The 22,500-nt window shown below is 46.0% G+C and overlaps 1 protein-coding gene across 1 annotated transcript in view; it reads right to left on the bottom strand.

Annotated features, from left to right (window-relative positions):
• diaph3 (diaphanous-related formin 3) overlaps positions 1–22,500 on the bottom strand; it is a 251,367-nt gene that overhangs the window by 135,771 nt on the left and 93,096 nt on the right. Inside the window, exons 8-16 of the mRNA XM_035523093.1 lie at positions 22,454–22,500; positions 18,514–18,624; positions 17,742–17,860; positions 17,087–17,203; positions 13,179–13,297; positions 12,971–13,035; positions 12,158–12,262; positions 9,288–9,578; positions 7,656–7,770 (exon numbers count right to left, since the gene is read on the bottom strand). The exon at positions 22,454–22,500 is cut by the window's right edge and continues 59 nt beyond it. Of these exons, the coding sequence (XP_035378986.1) occupies positions 7,656–7,770; positions 9,288–9,578; positions 12,158–12,262; positions 12,971–13,035; positions 13,179–13,297; positions 17,087–17,203; positions 17,742–17,860; positions 18,514–18,624; positions 22,454–22,500 (1,089 nt within the window). The remainder of the gene's footprint in view (positions 1–7,655; positions 7,771–9,287; positions 9,579–12,157; positions 12,263–12,970; positions 13,036–13,178; positions 13,298–17,086; positions 17,204–17,741; positions 17,861–18,513; positions 18,625–22,453) is intronic.

The following is a 22,500-nucleotide window of genomic DNA, read 5'->3' as shown; positions in this document are numbered from 1 at the left end:
TATCATTATGACTGACAAAAATATTTGGGTCATTGTCTGTAGCAAACTAAACCTTACTTTCAGTACTGCATGCAGCTTAGGTTATAACCGCACAGCAATACCAGGACGTCTCAAAAAGCCTTTCATGAAACGGTGTCACCATTGTTTGTTTGGCTACCGTCATTGTTCTGGCCTCAGATGGCTAACTGTTAACTAGTGTCTGTGAAGAACATCTCAGGAGAAATGGATGCATTAAAAAATGCAAGACATTTAATAAATAAATGATTGACCAAGTGCTTCACCCAAAAACAAACAAACAAACAAACAAACAAACAAACAAAAACAATTTTCACTGTTTGGGGTAATGTCCCGACCCCCAGCTGAAATGTAGATTCTGATTAGCTCATTTACCGAGTCTGTTTATGGGTCGGTTCTACCTCTCCCTGCAGCTGGACCATCATTGTCAGCTGGGTCTGAGTCGGGACACCTTCTCCCTACAGATTGCTTCATCTTCAGAACACGCTAACAGGACTGCCTTCACCCACAGTGGCGAAGCCCATAGCCATGACGGAGGGCCACTTCACCACTCTGATCAACATGTATGAATGAGATTGAGTGAAATCTTAACTTGCACATTCTGGTAAAATGATCAGTCTAGAGACCTGGGGTGAATAATAAAGACACACACAGAGAGAGAGAGAGAGAGAGAGAGAGAGAGAGAGAGAGAGAATCAGGAAACCAGCAGTGAAAGTGTGAGTGAGACACTAAAACCTGCAGCTAGCATGTGGAGAGAGAGAGAGGAGATGAAGGAGGCATGCGTCATCATTCTGGTCTGAGTCTGTGCCTCAGTACTGCAGATGACAGGACAATCTTACTAACGTAGACTCTCTTACACCCAGATCATTACACAAGCCATAAACTACCTTCTGATGACTTTAGTATCCTCCATCTGCAATATAAAAGCTATATAGATTATATACATCTCAGATGTTGTTCCATAGATCTGCTGGAGTCGTTCTCCCAGTTTGGGGGTCACGGACCCCAGTGCTCCAATTCCCACAAAAACAACAGTTCACCTCCCACATCTTTTCCCTGGGGATTTCTGGAGCTTTTCATGTTAGATATATATGGACATATCTATATTATATATGAGAGATGGGGAAATAAACCTGGAGATTGTAAGGAGAGGTACAGCCTGCCCTCATGGTAAGACAGAAGGTACAACAGAAGAACAGTGCTGTTATTAAGGCGGGCTAGAGTGTGGAAATCACCTGTTTACAAATATGTCCATCATACTATTGCTAAACTGCACACCTGCATCTGTATCCCTCTCTTCCTTCCTCTCACACACACACACACACACACACACACACACACACACACACACACACACACACACACACACACACACACAGCTGCAGGGTTTTGAGGTAAGGGTGCCAACAGTGGCTGCCAGATATGCGAGGTAAGACATGTAGAGAGGAGAGGAGGAGAAAGGAGGGGAGAGGAGGGGAGGAGAGAAGCAAGGGGAGGAGAGGAGAGGAGGGGAGGGGAGAGAGGAGAGGGGAGGAGAGAAGAGGGGGGAGAGGAGAGGAGAGAGGAGAGGAGGGGAGAAGAGAGGGGAGGAGAGAAGAGGGGGGAGAGGAGAGGAGAGGAGAAGCGAGGAGAGAAGCAAGGGGAGGAGAGGAGAGGAGGAGAGAAGCGAGGGGAAGAGAGGAGAGGGGAGAGGAGGGGAAGAGAGGAGAGGAGGAGAGAGGAGGGGAGGAGAGGAGAGGAGAAGAGAATGGGAGCAAAAGTGGAATCAAGTCCTGAACATCCACTCTATCAAAAATAAAAAATAAAAACTCTGTATCTCGGTGTGTGGTATGAAGTTGGGCAAATTTCCGACAAATCTAGCAATAGAAACAAAGCCAGCAACAACTGTTTGGCAACTGAAAGAGTGTTTGTGTGTGTGTGTGTATGCACATACATGTGTGTCACCGGCTTTTTTATTCTACATCCCTTAATCTGTACCGTACCAGTGACTGTGACAGGCCACTCGCCATGGCAACCTGGCTAAGTAAGTCAGGTGAAGTCAGATGGAGCTTTTAGCTGTGTGTGTGTGTGTGTGTGTGTGTGTGTGTGTGTGTGTGTGTGTGTGTGTGTTTGTGTGTGTGAGTGAGAGACCCACACACACACACACACACACACGCACACACACACACGCACACGCACACAACCAGCCCCCGAAATGTCTCCACACCTCTCAGACACAAACAGCACATCCACAGGAGTGCAAAGATTGTTAATACTGAGAATTCCATACATGAGCACGTGCAACAAGCAAAAACGTGACTAGCAGCTTTGACAGAGGTGAGACATGGGCGGGGCAAGAGAAGACGTGGGTGGGGCACAACAAGACGTGGGCGGGGCATGACAAAACATGATTCCCATCCCATTAAACAAGCTCCTATGTCACTGAATAATGCAAACAGTCCAAGCAATGGAGCAATTACTAACAAAAAATGAAAAAGTACGAAAAATGAAAAAGTACTAAAATCGTTCAAAACAGCAAAATAGGAAACTATCAACTTCAGTCTCCTCCAAGGGTCTCATATGCTGTATAAGTTTTAGATCTGACATACTGCATCGTGGGTAAAATCAGACTGTGTAGGTTTTTGTAACTGAGTTGCACTTTTATAATCTCATTTTCACAGGGACAATCACTCTTCAATCTTTTGTTAAAAAATAACATTTCTATATTTTCCAAACCAATTTGCGTTCTGCATACATTATTTTAACCACATAAAATTTAAGAAATGGAAATTTTGAGCTCTTGAAAATCATACCGGTGTTAAAATGAAGCGAAGCATTCCCGTGAGTAGGGTACATCGGCTTTACAGGGGAAGTCAGAGTCTGAGAAAACAGGGCAGCCCTCCACCCACCCTCCTATACCCATCCTCCTACACCTGTTCCTACACAGGTAGCATCCCTGCACCTGCTCTCCAGAGCAAGAGCACACATCAGACAGTGGGGGGGGGGGGGGGTTAGGCCCTACAGATGTTACCTTCTCAGACAGACAGACAGACAGACAGACAGACAGACACACACACACACACACACACACACACACACACACCTCCACATCCACCACCTGCTCCCTCTCTAATTCATGTCAATAAGACATCTGCGGAGGCCAGTTGACAAGAGGAACAAGCTCACTCCACTTCAGTGGTTTCTTACACGAAGGCCCTGCCAGCGAAACTAACCAAGCGAAGAAAACAGCCTGCGCTCGGGCAGCGGCCCTGAGGGGCCCGGCGCAGCACCTCCTCACCCAGCTCTAACGCATGAATTAAACCATCAGCTGAAGCTGAAACAGGCAACAGGGACTAAACATGCAGCGCGAGACAGAGAGAGAGAGAGAGAGAGAGAGAGAGAGAGAGAGAGAGAGAGAGAGAGAGAGAGAGAGAGAGCGAGCACTATTAACGTGACAAAACGGGAGCGTAGAGGCAGGTGTGTTGTGAGGACGGCGGATGGTTGCAAATGTTATGGCGCACGAAAGTGCTTGAACCCTGGTGTGTCACAAATGTAATGAGGATTGCGCGTGTGTGTGTGTGTGTGTAAGAGAGAGCGCGAGACAATGACATCAAGCAGGAGCAATACAGCACTACCACATCTATTCTGAACCCTAATACCCCTTAGACCCCCCAAAAAATGCCCCTAATGGCACACAATTAAGTAAATGAGAGAATTAGTTAGAGAGAGAGAGAGAGAGAGAGAGAGAGAGAGAGAGAGAAAAAAAAACAGAGACACACAGAGAGACAGGCAGGTCTTTCACCCACTGTACCAGCCTCTCATGTGGAGAGTGAGTGTGTGAATGGCTGAGTTTCATGGTGAAGGTCCTAAAGTGAATGCTGGTTGGCTGAGCTGTGCTTCACAGCCACATTCAATCTTAATAAAAGAAACAAAAAAAGCAACCAACATGTTTCCTGCGTAAGAGTACCAGGAAGCTGCGTCCTTTGAGGTCCATGAGGCATATAACCCGCAGTCCTGGTGGGGGCTAATACTGCAATGATTTTCCTGCTTTAACCTTTAACCTCTATTACCTCTGGCTTATTATATAGCCGAGGAGGGAAGTCAGACACTTCTGACCTTTCAGAGAAGAGATAACAAAAAGGTGGATGAAAAAAATATATATAAACATGTTTCATAAATAAAATGGAAAAAAAAAAAAAATCAACATATTCATAGAGGCTACTTTACATATAGTTGGTTACTACAGGACGCACTTCTGTCTGAGAGTGGAACTAAGAACTCTGTTCTCTGTTGGTTCGTCTGACTGCAGGGACTCACTGCTGTGTACAAGCCTACGTGCCCCTTCTGGGGAGATTCTGAAGAGTCCTGTAAATGCAAGTGTATTAGCACAATGACAGGAAATTTAACCCAGTCTTTAGCCAGAAAGGGGAAAGTTACAAACATAGTTTCTGTAAAACAAACTATGAGAGAGGTGTCTGGCAAACAACTAGCCTGCAGCACACACGCCACTTCTGTCTGAACTGAAGGCACATTTTGAGACTTGCTGAACCGAGTTTACAGCAGCTGCTGCTGCTGCTGCTGTTGTTGTTGTTGTTGCTCCTGGGGCAGAGAGGAGAGTAGGTGATAAAGATCTGACCCAAGAACCAGCAGCCAGAACATCTACTTCAGCTTCCAGGGTGACGGTCTCCATCACAAGAATAAAAGTTAAAAATGAGATCAAGTAAAAGGGGGGGGGGGGGCATAAGGGGGCGGGGCTGCTGCCATACCAACAGACCCAGCATCACTACTGACCAAGGAAGAGCAAGAGAGAGACCTACAGCACACGGCACCCAACCTCCCCGTCTTACAACCAAACACTAAGTAATGAACCAGAGATTCATCACAGTAATACAAAGAATGAAATCTGCTGAAATTAAAGATGTATTGCAATTGATTATGTTTAATATCTATTATATATGCTGCATGATAAAGTCAGATGTATTCCCTGTGAGGCTAATCCTGCAGTCCCAGTTCAGCTGGAGCCGTGTATGCTAACATGGTTAAAATCTGATTTAATGCAGTGTAATTGTTAAACACAACCACCTCTCCTCTATGTATTACATTAACATTTGAAAATGCCTGACTAACTTATAATAAATAGTTAAGTGAGAAATTGAGCTTTCACCATATGTCTTATTTGAAGTTTTAAATTGCCTGCAAAAGGCATATAGTATGGTATATCTCTTGAGCCTGTGTGTGTGTGTGTACACGTTTGGGTGGGTTTGTGTGTCTGGGTGGATGAGTGTCTGTCTGTGTGTGTGTGTGTGTGTGTGTGTGTGTGTGTGTGTGTGTGTGTATGTGTGTGTGTGTGTGTGTCTCTGCGTGCGTGTGTGTGTGTGCGTGCGAGAGTGTGTGCATAAGCATGTGTTTGGATGTCTGTGCATATGTGCATGTGCACCTGTCTGGGTGTGTGTGTGTGTGTGTGTGTGTGTGTGTTGTGGGGGGGTAGAGGTGTTTGGGTTTGGGTGTGTGTGTGTGTGTGTGTGTGTGTGTGTGTGTGTGTGTGTGTAAGTACACGAGTGGGTGGGTTTGGGTGTCTGTGTGTGGGCAAGTGTGTGTATGTGTGTGTGGGTGCATGCGTGTCAGCGTCTTGGTGTCAGCACCCACCTACGGCACTCTGCAGTGACAGATAATCAATGCTGAAATAAAAAATTGAGAAAAAGGACAGAGGTGGCATGTATAAATGAATGAAACCAAGCTGAAGGTTTGAGAGAGAAGGAGAGAGAGGCAGACAGACAGGCAGGCAGGCAGGGACAGACAGAAAGAAAAACAGATGGTAAGGCTTAATATTTTTGCTGGCGGTCATGACAGTCTTCGGTGCAATACGTGTTGCACTGATCAGCCAACACTCTAAAATATTGAGTGACCAAAGTTTAATGTGCTCGCTCGTGTGCATGTGCGCGGGTGCTCAAGTATATGCGCACGCGCGTGCGCTTCTGTGAGCGTTTTGCCATGTCAAATAATTGTATTCAGCGGCTTTGCAGTTATCAAGCTGAAATAGTTGGTCCTTGCAGTCATGGAGATTTCTATAAACACGCGATAACAACCTTCTGCTGGACAACTCTGAGCTGTGCCGAACTGCATTTGAATATCACATTTTTCTTTTTAACCCTCTAGCAGTGTACACTTTGACACCAAACCTGCAACTGAGATACAAACAACCAGCACTGACCTGCTTATCTCACCCTCTCTGGTCTCCAGGTAGCACAGGCACGCATGCTTTAGAGATCAGCACATTTGGGAGTCCACTGGGATGCCGAGATTTACCACAGGTGGCATATCAATGCTCGGCCCCCAGATATCTAGCACACCACAGCGCCCTCTAGAGGTGCTCTCCCTCTTGGTAAATATGAAGAAAAATAGCCAAAGGAGGGGGGGAGAGAGAGGGGGGTGCTTTGTTGTTTGCTTAATCTTAAACTAGAGATATGAGAGAAATCTGTCATCTCCGTGAGTCACTGCTCCCTCATACATACTCATCAGTTCACCAGGCTTCAAAAAGGCTTTTAATCAAAACTTGCAAATGGAGCATTGTAGAGCAGCATGGTGTGGTGAGGCGACAGCGTCTCTCCCATACACCCTCCCGCAATCCTGCCTGGATTAGCTCCCACATGACCGGATTACCAGCTCGCGACAATTGTCACATTTCCTCCATTTACACGGAAAATGTTTTATTTTTTTGCTTTGCAGGTGCTCTCTGGTGAACGCAATTTTCCTCCCGGATGCCCGAGGCACGGTCTTGGCTGGTAAATATCCCGTATGTGAAATCCTACTGTAACGTCGGAGTACGACTAAAAAGGAGGACAAGCCAAGCTTGCACGGTTACAAAATTCTTCCGTGTATCAAGTAAATAATCCGCCATCTTCTTCACAGTGCCTACACTGCTGGTGTCCTGACCGTACAATAAACACATCGTTCACAGCGCCCAGCATTCAGACTCTCCACTTGTCTACTTCTATTATGAAAACGTATACGGATCACATGCCGGGTGTCTATACAGCGGACTGCAGCTCGTCTCTGAGACACAAGCATTAAACGTCACTGGGGTGTAAACCGAGGACAACGGCTGACTTGAGCAACGCCGCTTGGCTGTGCGCATTTTAACACGTCAACTGCGAGAGCCCACCACAGGACCCTGTTTAATTAAGAGACGAGCGTCACGTCAGTACAGCCTTCAGCCGGGGACAGTGGGGCAGTCGATCTTTACAAGCAGTCAATCTCACCCACACAGCTCAGTCAGAGACTCCATATCGACGGCTGTTCCAGGACGTGTTGCAGGACTGAGTTGCGATGTGAGATCACATCATTGTCTTTCAGCCCTGATTTCAGTGTCTGACAGTTACGTGTCTGACGTCTTCTGGCCCACATGTCACAGTCTGGAGTGCAACAGTCTAGAAGTGAAATGTGCACGGCTGATGAAATACGAGTTTGGTGTGGGTAGGGCATACTGAAACAACAGGAGGTGTGTGTGTGTGTGTGTGTGTGTGTGTGTAGGAGAGGAACTCTGTCCAGTGCAGAGGGCAGAAGTGGATTGAAACCCCCGGATGGATACACAGAGTGGGCGGGGCAGGTGGACGTGTAGAGCTGTGGAGATACGTAGAGAAAACGGATCCGTATGGACTGACCATGTCTCTGAGAGCCGAAGACGAAGGCCAAGCGACAGAGCACATCCTCGTCCTCATAAGAGCCCTCGTTGGCGTGGACCCAGAAACAGCTCTCAGACATCTCCTGAGGACAGATCTGAAACACACACACACACACACACACACACACACACACACAACACACACACACACGAGAGGGAAAAGGAGGGTAGATGTTTGAGAGTGAGACGACATGCACACATGATAGTGATGCAGTACACTGAGAAATGTGTTGTCTGAAGAAACACAACCGTACACACTCAAGCATGCGTGGACACACAAAAGCATCATCACACGCACACATACAAAGAAGATGGCAAATTATGACCTGCCATTCGACTTCTCCCTGCCTCCCTCTGAGAGGTCAGAGTTGCTAGGCAACATGAGCATCCAAACATACAAGCAGAGGGGATGTGTGGCTGGTAAAAAGGTAAGAGGCATATCTACTGCAATATTCACTCGGCACTAGAGTTCTGTTTTCCTCTCTCCTCCTCGGCCCCTCAACCACGTCCTCGTCCGAGTCTTTGACAGCTGAGTGTGGCCTACTGCTGCTTCATCTATACACACTCTCAGTGTACTCAAACAGAGAAAAGAGTGCTCTACTCTACCAACACAACACAACCTCTAACATCTCCACACACACACATCTGGAGAAAACATCACATAGCCGCACACTTGCACAGAGCAGCCGCACCCAGTGCAATACATAAATGAAACACTCCATCATCGTTTAGGGAACAGGCAAGATTACATGAAAATCTAATTGGGGGAGAGACAGAGAGAGACAGAGAGAGAGCAAGAGAGAGAGACTGAGACTGTTGATATAAAAAAAAATAAATAAATCCTTTCCCACATAGTAAAGTGATGCACAGAGAAAGAAATTTAACAAAAACATAAATTCACCACATAAACAAAACAAAGGTGCTTCAGGCACGAGCCTGGTCCAGACTCCCCAGGTTTAAGGTCAGCACTAACGTGGGGACAACGTCTAATGAATATGCTGATTTGTGTTAGTGTGCCGGAAACCATGGAAACTTGGGGGGGACGGCAATCAATTTTATGGAGTGTTGCACTTAAGACAAAAGAGGTGGTAAAGATTGAGAATGCGGTCGATCAGGCTGCTGAGACACTGTAATGAGCGTCCCTCACACCTGTGCAACTCTCAGCTCAGTCACTTACTCTACAGACACACAGTTCACCTCTCACCAACACAGTGCAACACATCCTCTCCCTTTGTTCTTTGTCATTACACACAGACAAAATTCTTTATTTACATGAAGTATAGACTCAAAATATAATTTCAAAATATAAGTACCTGGCTTCTGATTTTTAGTTAATTTGCACCATTTTAGGTCGTGTGTGCGTACGCACGCGCCCTCGCACTCCATCACTTAAGTAAAGCAGGTGGATATTTGGCGGCAGGGATTTTGAAACCTGCACGGTCATTGTCTTGAGTACAGCTGTTTAAACCTGAGCAGAACAACAGGTAAATAAAACAAACAGACATCTGCTCTGCCCCTTCCTGCCCAACGAACCTACATCCGCACACTTTAAAACTGCATCAACACGTGCTGTGAGGTAAGAGGAAATGTGGTGTGTAGGCGGGGCTGTTACCTTGGCCCAGTTGAGGCGCTTCATGCTGGTCTCAGGCTTGAACTCCTTCTTGGGCTGCAAGCCAAAAGGCAGCACGTGCTGGAGAGGCACAGCAGTCAGACCCCCGAGGCCCAGGGGGGGAGGAGGAGGAGGAGGAGGGGCACCAGGCATGGAGGCGGATCCTGGTGGGAGGGGGGGTGGAGGTGGAGGAGGAGCCCCAGAGAACGGGGGTGGAAGAGGTGGTGTGGGGGGAAGGAATGATGAGGATGGGCAGCTCGGGACAGACTGCACTCCAGGGGTGCCCACCGATACCTGTCCCAAACGGCCGAGAGAGAGAGAGAGACTGGGGTCAGCACACAGCACACACGTGGCACACGGGCAATGCTGAAGCCACATCAGGTCATGCGTGAGACTGGTGAGGGAGGGACACATCTCCTTCAGTGGTTATGATGGAACTGTGAGGAGGACACACAGCAGGCTTGGTCTTAAATCAAAGTGTGCGCTTGGACACGGCCCTTGTTCCCCATCAATCAATGCAAACGTCAAAACAAATCAAATAAAGACACGGATCATTCCAAAAAGCACTCTAAGTGTTTAACACACACACACACACACACACACACACACACACACACACACACACACACACACACACACACACACACACACACAACCAGCGTGTGTGTGTGTGTGTGTGTGTGTGTGTGTGTGTGTGTTAAATACTTACAGAGTGCTTTTTGGAATGATCTCTGTAGGTAAGTACCCAGTCCATTCATTGTGAATGGAGAACAGCTGTTCAGGGGGGATTTATTGAACACGCAGACGCTCTAATTCAAACACTAAGCACGCTGGTGATAATTCCCAGAGGGAAGCGGGGGATGAGTGACAGCACCATACATCTGGGACATTGACCGGCGGATTACGACTGTGCTGCGGAGAGATGGATCAGTTTAACTGCCTGCATGCCAAACCTTGACTCCACTCATCAGGCCCCATTACTTAACAATTGATCGGCTCCATCGACGGTGGTCCAGTGAGCCAAAAAGCGATTGATCAAACAAACTGTTCCGCTGATGCTCTATCCGTCATGTCAGCCTGAGGGTTCAGCAATTAGCAAGGGAGGGAATGAAAGAGCACTTCTTCTACCTGGAGAGAGAGAACCGGCCCACACAGTCTCTCTTACACACTTCACTAACTACGAATAAATAAACAGATAAAGCAAATAAACTCCAATAAAATGTGAAACATTTCAAAGACTGAAGCAATAGCCAGTGGATTTGACACCTTAAGGTCATTTATCCCAATGACCCTAGAATTTAATCCCGCTGTTGTATTGATTGCAATACTGGGGCTGAAATCGCTCTCTTTTCAAAGTCATTTATAAAGCCACCATAAGGGCCTTTTAGAAAACAAGTTAATCAGCAACTGGATCTCTCAAACCAATCAGAGCAGAACGTGGATCTCAAACCAATCAGGGCAGCGACGCGAGGGTAAAACCAGGCAGGCTGGCCATGGCCCAAGCCAATCAGAACGGTTTTGACATGCCCAGGTTCAACGAAATTCATCAACAAAAGAGAGAATACTAGTGGGTGGGGCTACAGAGATCAGCGGGTGGAGCTACAGATATGAGTGGGTGGAGCTACAGAGAATAAAACAGTTTGTGTGATTATATCCTCTTTAGGCAATGTGAAAATTAAGTAAGAAACTGATATTAAAGAGCAATGAAATGAGTATTTTAGTACTTCACATAAAAAGCACAGTCCTAAATTAACATCCAAGCCACAGTGTTTATATAGTTCCACTATATTTGGTTGGGGATTTGGGGACAGTAAATAGTTTTGAGTGTAGCTCTCAAAATCCTCTGTAGACTTTCTGTTCTGTCCCTTCAACCGGTGACACAGAAAAGTATAAATAAATGAGCAAACTCATCTGTCCAACACAGCTCTGGCCAATGTGAGGGAGAGAGCGATGTACTGAGAGTGATGTAATAATCATAGCGCTACGATTCAAGACTGAAGAGTACAAAAGGGCCAAATGCCCCACTACCACAGAAACTCAAAGACCGTCCATGCAGTAACACCTTCAACTGACTGCCATAAAGAGGTGTAAAGCGTAGAAAGGAAGACAAAAGAACCTGGCTTCCGTCGCAGAACGCAATATTCAGCAGGATTTAAATTCACACCAAAGCTGTAGCTTGACACTACTTGCATGAGTCTGACTCAAGTCACAGAAACACACTGACAAGCTAATTAAAAAGCTGGCACAACAATGTCTGCACGGTTCAATTAAAGATTTTTGCAGAAGCATAAAAATTAATTGCCTTAACGCATGCAGCACCGGATTTCCACCAAAAACCGCATTCAAAAAGGAAATCCAGACAGGGGCCCGAAAAAAGGCTGGAACATAATAGCTTTTGGATTATCTTGAAAACGGGGGGGGGGGGGGGGGGGGGGGGGAAGGGTGTTAGCAGATCAAAAGCAAAAAGTCACTTTAATCATGTTTGCTTTCCATTAACAGATCAAAACCTTAAAGCCTCATAATTGTGGCATAACACAATATAATTCATAATGAAGCAGATGAAGGCACTACACGGGACCGAGTGAAGGGCCTACCAGTCATATATACTCTGTGTACTGGACAAAGGGCTCGCTGCATCACTCTATGACTACGGCCTTTCAAAAACGCTTCATGTGCCGCGTGCACGCTGACTACCCCGATCTGTTCCAGTCTGAACATGGAGTCGGTAGAAGAGGACCAACAGAGAACGAGGGAATAAAATAGGGGAAGAAATGGGAGGAGAGAGACTGATATATACATGGATTATGTGGTAGGAGGTAAGAGAAGTGGTGCGGAGTGAGAGCAGCGTGAGACAGAGACAACGAGGCACTTACCCCAGATTTGAGAGCCTGCAGCTCCGTCTGGAGCGTGGTAATCACCTGGTCTTTCTTCAGCAGCTGGGCCAGCGCGTCTTGTCTGCCCAGAACCTCTTCATCAAACTGCAGGACAAGACGAGCATTACACTGGTGCATTAAACAAGGCCGTGGCCAAGCGCGCGTGTCCAGGTCACGTCAGGTGAAGCGCCCAGAGAAAAAAAAAAGCTCTCCTCGCAACAAATGGATTTGCGCCATCACCTGGTAAATAAACCAAACGGTGAAGGTGGAGTGGCGATCACAACAATAAACAAGCACTTAGCAAAAACTCTTGAAGCACTTGTGTCTCACATTAGCTAAGACTAGTGCAATGCTTCATTTATTTAGTAACTGGAAGCCAAACACTTTGATGATGACTGACTAAGGAGAACAGCAGGGCGTCTGAAATGTGTGTACGGCCAGTTTCAGAGCACTCCTCCTGGACGCTTCCTTCTTTCTGCAATTAACAAAGGTGCGCTCGGAACAATCAATACCAGTCGCCTTTTTAATCTCAGTGTACTGTTAATTAGAAATGGCTGTTTGAACGATTTCTAGTACTCTGCCTTTAATTAAAGAAAGTTAAAAGGTGCTTTATTGAATGCGCGTTCAAAGACCACATTCTTCAATACAGGTGCTGGGATGAGGTCAGTGGAGCAGTAAACTACACAGAGAGGAGAGGAGAAAGAGAAGAGATGGAGGGAGAAACCACAACAGAGGAGATGAGAGGAGAAAAAGAAGAGATGGAGTGAGATTTAAGACAAAGAATGGAGTGAGGGACAGAGAAAGGATGTTTACCTTTTGAGCAAACTCCAAGGCCTTCTGTTCATACTCGTCTGCACGTGCCTTATCCACACACACCTCTGATACACACACAAAAAAAAGAAGCATGAGCGCAGTCCTATTTCACACAAGCACACACATGCTCATGAGTGCAATTCACACACCATCTCTCACTCCCCAACGCAACACACAAGCACTCTCATACTCACACACACGCACGCACCTAGCAGGTGACTGAAGTCCACGTCCAAACGTTTGCGGTAGGAGAAGTCTGGGTCGGTGCCAGTGCGGTGCAGTACGATCTGAGACACACACTCATCTATGATCTTAAAGTACAGGGGGCTAAAGAAGAGAAGGGCAAAGTGTGTGCTGCTGTCTGGATACTGCATTCACTCCCACAGAAACACACGTGAAGGAAAGCGCATCAGCTCAGTAAAATCTACTGGACTTCTGAAATATCCAATAGAGTGATAATTACCGCTAAAAGCACCCTTTATACTTACCACAGGCGGGGGAGAGAGGGAGAGACGCACGGATAATAAAAGCCGGGCGTTTATCAGGGCAGGTCGAGAGAGATGAATGATCTAAATGCAGCAGGTGTGTGTTGGGTGTGGCAGGTGAAGCGCAGGCCGGGCCCAGGGCACCCTGCTCCACCCACAGCCTTAACCCGTGTCATCAATAATGTGCAATTAGCCTGCCTTTAATTCCTGACTTCATAAGGCCCAGGAAGGGCATGTGGGGGTGGAACACGGTCTAACGTAGACAGCTACACCGGAGGGGGGTGGATGGCGAAGGTTACAGAGACCTTGAGCCGGGTAAGAATTTAACAAGACATGCCACAGCTTAGGGGCAGCAGACGCAATTTATGGCACTCGCACGAAATCAATAAAGAACACGGTCCACTTAATCTCCACAGCATGGCCTGTGGACGCAGGGGCGTGCCGTCATCTACCTACTCATCACTGACACCTGCTGGGGGGCAGGCAGGCAAATGTGGTGTTTTCCAAAAAAACATCAAAAAACACCAACGTGCCAAAATTATTCAGACTACCTGTGTGGAAAACACTGTAGTAATATGAGTGTAACAACACTAACAGCACAGTAATAAACAGTAACAACGATGATAACCAGGTTACTAACCAAGTTTCTCACTACAGTATTTCAAGTCTGAAGGTGGGTGGCAATTCACCATGTCTACAGCAGTGTATCAAACAAACAACACAAAGTGTAAGATAAACATCATAGTTACCATTAATGTTTGATTTTTTGCTGCTGTTTTAGTAATTTATTATAATTGTTTTTTTGGCCATTGTTTTTGTATTTTTGTCCGAAGTATTTAAACTTCTGCCAAATTTATTTCAATTCCACAATGTTTTGGGTGCATGTACCTACACCTCTTCAAATATTCTAAAAGCAAGCAGGGTCACTAATTTAATTCATGTAAAGAGTTTATTTTTTCCAGTACAGGAAATGAATAAATTGTCTACGTGAACCCACCACATATAGAAACATACAGCAGAGCCTGGAAATGTTACGCAGGTACAAAAGAAAAATTACAAAGTGCTTTCCTGGTTTAGACAGGAACTGTCTTCGACAAACGAAATCATGCTGTGCTCAAGAGCAGGTGCAGTGGAGCCAGTGGAGTGAGAGAACGTTCCAGCTCCAGCGAGGAGGAGGACCGAACTGCATTCTCACTTCAGCATCAGACCAGGTCTAGGTCCGCGTTAGCTCAGGTCAACATTAGCCCAGGTCCAGGTTAGCATTAGCCCAGGTTAGCTTTAGCCTAGGTAAGCATTAGCCCAGGGCCAGGTCAGCGTTAGCCCAGATCCAGGTCCAGGTTAGCATTAGGCTTACCAACACTACTATAAACCAGTGAGTTAGACACTCATTACGGGTTCTATTAGCTAATGGAAGGTCCAGGACGGCCATGGCCTACCAGGGCCTGTTAGACATGAATTAAACACACCGTGGACAAAGTGGATATAAACAAACAAAATGTGTTGGAGGAACTGGATGAGCAGCAGAACGTGTGTGAACCGGCCCCACAGGGTTTGGGAAACCTTCATCCTTCCTGCAGGACTAGGGTGGAGTGGAGGATGGGAAGAACTGGGAGCAAGTGGGAGGAAGCTCTGATGTTCACTGCACAACCACGACTACAGGAAGAACAAACTAATCACACACAGAGTTCCTGGTGGCTAGGACACACACTCAGCGCTCAGCAGTGCTCTGCTTTCTGCACTGCTGAGGAAAAAATGTATAAAACGCATTCCACATGTCTCAGACCAGGAGGACGTCTTTTGATCAAGACGATATTTTACTTCCAGTTATGTGCACGCACACACATTGCACACAGCTCCTAGAAAACAGACATGAAAAGTTGACAAAAATAACTATAAAATTAAATGATAAAAAGGAAAAACAACGGCAGAGAGGAGAGAGAGAGAGACAGAGAGAGAGGGAGAGAGAGAGAGAGACAGACAGACAGACAGAGAGAGACAGAGCGCACAAATCTGTGTGTGTGTGTGTGTGTATGTATGCATACGTGTGTGTGTGTGTGTGCGTGCGTGTGTGTGAGAGCATGTGTGTATGTGTGAGTGAGTGTGTGTGCGCGCGTGTGTGTGTATATATATATATATATGTGTGTGTGTGTGTGTGTATGCCTGAGTGTGCATATGTGTGTGTGCTCGCGCGCGCGTGTGTGTGTGTGTGTGTGTGTGTGTGTGTGTGTGTGCGCGCGTGTTTCTGTGTGCGCGTGAGCAAGCAACAAAGACAAACAGAGGAAGGGAGCAGAGATGAGCATTTGTGAGATTAGAAGAAGATGAAAGCAAGTTCATTCTCTTTGTTGGACAATGTCACTGGGAGACTGAGGGAGAGAGACCAGCCTGGCTACAAAGCAGACCTCAGAATACGAGGCAGCTTCCCAACCACAGGGCTAGGGGCTAGGGATTAGGGGCTAGGGATTAGGGGTAATTTAAGGAACAGATTAAACTATTAAGCATAACGATCAAGAGAATCTGATGAAATGACTATTTCATCAGAGCAGATATGCAGGAAAGTGGATATGAGTGGGTTTGGTTTGCACAGAAACCTCTATAAGTGTGAAGATTCTCACTCACACAGCTAAGCTTCTGTAAAATGGTAACAAAAACGAAAGCAGGAGGAGAAGGTTGTGAAGACCAGCAATAATTAAAATAAGGGAAATTTCTCGCCTTTTTGATAAACAGCACCACAAAGGTGAGGCAGAAGTGAGGAGTGTACATGGAGATGCTGGGAAAAGAACGGAAATGAACCTTTAATCTGCGTGGCAGTGCATCACCCCACGGAGCATTTCTTCAAAAAAAGAAAAAGAAAAAAAGGTCACAGTGTCTGCCGCGGCCCTCAGCAGACGGCTCCTGCTATCTCTAGTGTGTTTAGCACATAGCTCATGTCAAGCCAGTCGTCTCCAGTGCGACACAGCACGGCATGACCAGATCAAAAAGCTATTAGGGCAAACCAGAGAATTTATCATCATTAGGCCAACCGCGTACCTGACAATTACAACCAGCTTATAAGGCATAATGCTGATTTTGTTTAAAAAGTCCCGACAGAAAGAAGAACTGTAGCAACAAAAGGTTTTTAAACCTGATTACCCCATCCCCCCTACCCCACACATATCTATCCACACTTTATACTTAAATCTTAAAGGTAAAGATTTAATTGACGCTTCATGGACGCTGGTGTACAAGCGACCGCCACCCGAACGTTATCGGGAGCTGGAGGAGAGACCCACACTTCCCCACTCCCATAACCTCACTGCAGACTCTGTGGCCCACTGGACCCAGGGTTCTTGCATTGCTTGCTCAAAGCCAAGGAATAGACTGGGACATGTTTCCTGTAATGAATGGCCATATGATGAGGGCTTGGCTGCCACACGGGATGATGGTGAAATGTTCCTGGTGACTTTAAATATGCTCTATTGCCCATATTAAACATGTACCTTTTCTTTTCTTTTATTTGAAGGAGACGTGAGAATGTCTAATGGTATTTTCTCTTCCAACACTGAATCTGATATTGAACACGCAAATGTCAACATCTCTCTCCCTCTCTCCATGGTGTAGGTATGAGAAGCCACATTCTTTCTGTAAGACTTACCGCACAAAGTAATCATTTCGGATGAGCATCAGGTGCTGCAGGACGGAGACGAAGTGCGTCTCAGCGGCTGTGTCCCTCACCATGCTGTACACCACGTTAAACACGTCTCCTGCATCGGTACACGTGGGGTTAAGGAGGACGGCTCACAAGCACGCGCGCGCAAATGCATGCCACTCAAAATACAACAGTATTGGGTGGATGATTAACAATGAGGCTGATTGGACAAAAAGGTATTTTCTCACGCACACACGCACACACACACGCACGCACGCACGCACACAGATGAACTCCTTTTTATCAGAGCTGACACTACCGGAGACCTTTAATACATTGCTCTGACAAAAAGGCTTGGACGAGAATGATTTATGGGTGGAATTAAATCTAAGAAAATAAAATCAATGTGTCTACTGGAAACACATTACCCACGTTGGGCTGGTCAGTGTATGACCAGCACATTATTGCTATAGATTAAAAAGTCCCCTGAGGGTCAAACAGAGACAGGGAGAGAAAGAAATAGGGAGAGGCCATTTTAGTAGTGAGGCTAAAGCCTGTGCGTGTGTCTGTGGCTGTGGGTAAAGCCTGTGCGTGTGTCTGTGGCTGTGGGTAAAGCCTGTGCGTGTGGCTGTGTGTGCGGCTCCAGCTGTCAAAAGGATATTCAAATTCACTTTTGATGTCCTCCAAGCGATGGGAGAACTCAATCATGTCCTCCTCTTTATGTTCCTCAAACACCTTCAGCTGGATGTCCAGAGCCTCATTCCTGACAGCTCCCAGAGTCTACACACACACACACAGACAGACACACACACAGACAGACACACACACAGACAGACACACACACACAGAGAGAGAGCAAATAAACAGGAGTACAGAGATTAGGACAGAGGATAAAAAGAGAGTTAGAAAGAAAACAGGAGTGAGAAGAAGAAAGTGGGGGGGAAGAGACAGAGCAAAGGACAGATGGGGAGAGAGAGAGAGCGCGAGAGAGAAAATAGCAGAAGGCAAATTTCATTTTCTCCTTATTACTTTTTGTCTGTAGTCTTTCCACATCACTCTATTATCCTGTCCTGTAGCAGAGGGGAGAGGCAGACCTCCGTTTTGAATAATAAATACGACAGGAGCACAGCATTAATCTCCCACACACACTCACTCCATTTCATTTAATACACCCAGTGTCTGTTTTGTATGGGAAGTTCAGTCTGGTTTGTTCTCTGATGCTGAAAGAACAGTTGCACGTTACCAGCAGAGAAGAGAGAAAGAAAGGGAGAGAGGGGGAGAGAGAGAGAGAGATTGGGGGGGGGGGTATTGATTCAGCCGGATGACCTCTGCTCGGTGCCTCATAAATTATGCGCGGAGCTATTTTACATTATTTCACTCAAGTGGACACCTCATTTGAATATTAATACACAAGCAGGTGACGGGCTGCTTACCGGCAGCATCTCTCGCAGGCCGCAGCGCATGAACTCATTTCGAATGTGCAGCCTGAAGTCTAACTCATCAGGAGATGTAACAAGAGCGTTGATCAGCTGCATGCAAGACACCTAGGGAGAGGAGAGAACATTCAGCTTCACAGAGTGCGTGTTTGTTTTTGTTTGTGTGTGTGTTTTTGTGTGTGCGTGTGTGTAATGTGAGTTCATTACAAATGAAGCGAGGGAGTGTGACACGTCGTCATGTCAATAAGCCCTGGGCAGTGTGAAGGCACCAAGACCAGTGATGTTTCAGTCGGACGGGTGAAATGACTCAGCACGGGTATTTGATGTTGGTTTCAGCTTTTCCACAGGTCTCGTCAAGCTCTGAACACTGTAAGCTGACCTCAGTTTCCCCAAATCTGGAGGCAACATTTTACTAGTGCAACTTCCCCACCTCATTCTCCACATGCTGAGAAGAGCATGATAAACGGCAGAGTAGCACAGAGGTTTCGGTGTCTGACGGGAACGAGTGTGTTTTTTAGTTCCTGATTAGTTCATTCTGTACAAAAATATCTGCTGATGAATCTCATAACTGAGTCTTTTGCAAGAGAGCAAAAACTGACATTTCCAGAGGCAAGAAAGTCTTAACCTCAATATGGAGTTCCAATTTTAAACTCATTTTCCAACAATTTGTGCTTTTACACTATAAAACTCTTACGATGCTTTATTTTTTGCTCAAATTCTTGTGCTTTGGTATTCCACTAGCAGGGTGGTGAATACACCAATCTACAGGCAAGTCACAGAGCTCCTCCACATAATGATTTAAGAATGACCGGTCACACCAGCACTCCTGCAGTGCATTCTGGGTGTGCAACCTGTTACTACACTCCCCCGACCCCCATACACCAACCCACACCCCCGACCCCCATACACCTATACACACACCCCCACCCCAACTTCCCATCCAAACATACACATCCACTCACCCCACCCCCCCACCTTACACACTCCCCACAACACAAAATTATCATGGCTTACTAAGTGCACAGTTGTTAGGATTTAGGTTCACTGCAGTATTGCACAGTATTGCGTGATTCATTAAAAGACATGAGAAATTCAGCTTGAAGGATACTAAAGTCATCATCCCTGCATCAGCAGGAGAGAAAAGACCTCCAATTCCCAGTCGATTAGGAGTACAAAAATGCCCAGTTACACCAGCTTTAAAGTTCTGTTTTTGGTACAGAAATTAATGTTTACAAAAATGTGTTTTATTTTCAGAATGAGTTTTATGCATTACAAACATGTTAAAACAAGAAGACATGGAGTTTCCGGTTTTACAAAAATTCCCCAATGGGCATCTTTTGAGTGATGTGATCAAGGAGGGGTTGCTGTAGTTGTCTTATGGCCACATAGTTGTCTACAGGGGGCGCTGTTAACCAAAACACACCTCTCTCATATGGCTGTGACCCCCTCCCCTAGGACACAGAAGTGGCTCTAATGTCTCTACATCTGGAACTGCAGGTTGGCTGAACAGAAGTGGGGGGCTTCCTTTTATCTGTGAGCTCTCAGATGGCAGGACTCTTATTTTTACCGCCGTCTACAGTGCAGATTCACCCCCTCCTGTGTCCAAAGATCATCGATTATTGTTCAGTGAGTGTGTGTGAGATTGTGATATGGCAGTAATGCTGAGTAAAGGTTTCTGTTTCCACCCTTAGAAACCAACAGTGCATATTCTAACACTCTCATGGCTGTGTAGTGTGAGATGGAACTGATAGAAGCGATTATCACTCTTCAGTCCCCAGAGGTTGGTAATTATTTAGAGACAAATCCTACACAGACATACACAGGTGCTGGGAAACAAAAGCACTGGTATAAGCAACAACAATGCTGTAGAGATACAAACCAGTACAACCACGCGATGAATCATCCAGAGACCCTAAACAAAATGAAGTGTTTTGATGCTATTCAGAGATAGAGAAAGGAGAGACAGAAAGAGGGTGCACGCAAGAGACAAACTTATGTGAGCTGGGCATTTAAGTGAGGCCTTTATGTAGTCCTAGTGATGAGATTACTAATGTGCTTGCCTATCAATTCATGAGGTTAAAAGGATTACAGTTGCACTCTTGCAAAGCAAAAACAATAACTAGCTAGTCATATCAATAAAATTATGAATAAGAGCATCCAATTGGATTTTATAGATGTGAACTTCTAGGCCTAGGAAGGATCTCTCCCTTTCTGAGACTTTCTTTCCTCTAAGCTGGAAATGAACCCTAAAATAGAAAAGTTCTTGGACATGTTATGCTTAAACAGACACATATTTCAGCCATGCAATGCGAGGTGCAATCAGAATCATCAACTGCACAATCAATCAAATCAATCAATCAATCAATCTATATGTACCTACTGTCAGTTTTCCTCAGTTGGCTGTTATCTCAGCAAGAGAGACCAGAAGGATTTTATTTGAAGCATGAAGATTACAACTGCAATTCCCAAATGGTAAAGCAGTAATATTTGAGTGTGTGTGTGTGTGTGTGTGCACGTGCATGCGTGACCATGCTGTGTTGGCAGGGACAGAGACCAGAGTGAACAGAGCGCTTCTCTTCTCACCTCCCTCTGCTACCAATTAAACTACAACAATGAGGCTTTAATCAGTCTTAGCAATGCAGGCACCCAGTTAAGACGACACAGACCAATGCCCCAGTCTGGGCCCCCGGGCAGGAGAGACCACTGCCCAGACGGCATCTCACACACACAAACACATACACATGCACACACAGACAGAGACAGACAGACAGACAGACAGACGTACACACTCTCACAGCCTGACAATACCCATGGCTGCAGGACTCTTTCTTCCCACACCCCCCAGGGGCCCCGATAGCCACCTGTTCAGCACCATGCTAAAGGTCAAAGGGCAACAGCCTATTCCAGAGGGTCACTGAGCTGCCATCAACCCTTATTCTCCTCAAACACACGGCATGCACACACGTGACACTGATGAGAAGCATTCCACGTGCATGCATGTGTGACATCACTGATTGTTAGATGCATTCCACACGCATACACACGTGTGACATAACTGATAAGCATTCTACTCGCATGCATACATGTGCAATCACTGATTATTAGAAACATTCCAGACGTACACGTGTGACACATCACTGATTGTTAGAAGCATTCCATGCGCATGCACAGGTGTGCTATCACTGATGAGCTTTACATGGGCATCACACATGACATCACTGATGGTGGAGAAGCATTCCACGAGCGTGCACTCGTGTGACCTCACTGATGATGCAAAGCATTCCACGAGCATGCACACATCACATGGAGCGACTCATCTGACACACTCCTATTCATCAGATGACGGATGTTAACGTGCAAATGCAAAGACGACAAATTGTCGTTTTCATAGTACACCTGATAACTTGTAGCTTGGCAACTGAACTACTGTTAGTGATGCTAAGCAAATGTGAAGGGGAACCACATTCCAGCGACTCTCACAATAACTTCCCAGATGGGTTAACACACCCTCGCCCCTGGTGTCTCCCTGGACCTGCGCTAACTGTTGTGAATAGTTTATTCCACAGGGAATTTCAGAGCATCCCTTTTAGACAACAGAGTCTGTCCACCCACTCGGAGACTTTAACGCTGCCTTGGAGTCAGTATAAAAACCCTGCACAACACAAACACAGGAGTTCAGAAACTTTTGTATTGTTAAGATTCAGCATATTCTATAAAGTTAGTAGTTGACATAAATGCTATTACAAACACACCCAAACATTAGTAATAATTTCAACACTGTGTTGCCTGAATACCTCTTTATATGAATTTCAACCATCAGATATGCTCCATTGTCAGAGATATTTATTTGTTTATTTCTAATTTTGTTATTGTCTAGTACAGTCTGACTGGTGTGGTTGAAGGACTGTGGTTAGTGGTACCAGAGCGAGACTCTTACCTTGAGCTGAACAGAGCGGTCCGAGAGTCCCTGCACTATAGGGCCGA

Source organism: Electrophorus electricus, chromosome 26, assembly GCF_013358815.1.
Source record: "Electrophorus electricus isolate fEleEle1 chromosome 26, fEleEle1.pri, whole genome shotgun sequence".
Classification (NCBI taxonomy): domain Eukaryota; kingdom Metazoa; phylum Chordata; class Actinopteri; order Gymnotiformes; family Gymnotidae; genus Electrophorus; species Electrophorus electricus.
Note: the sequence above shows the minus strand (reverse complement) of the source record. Positions and strands in the feature narration are given on the sequence as shown.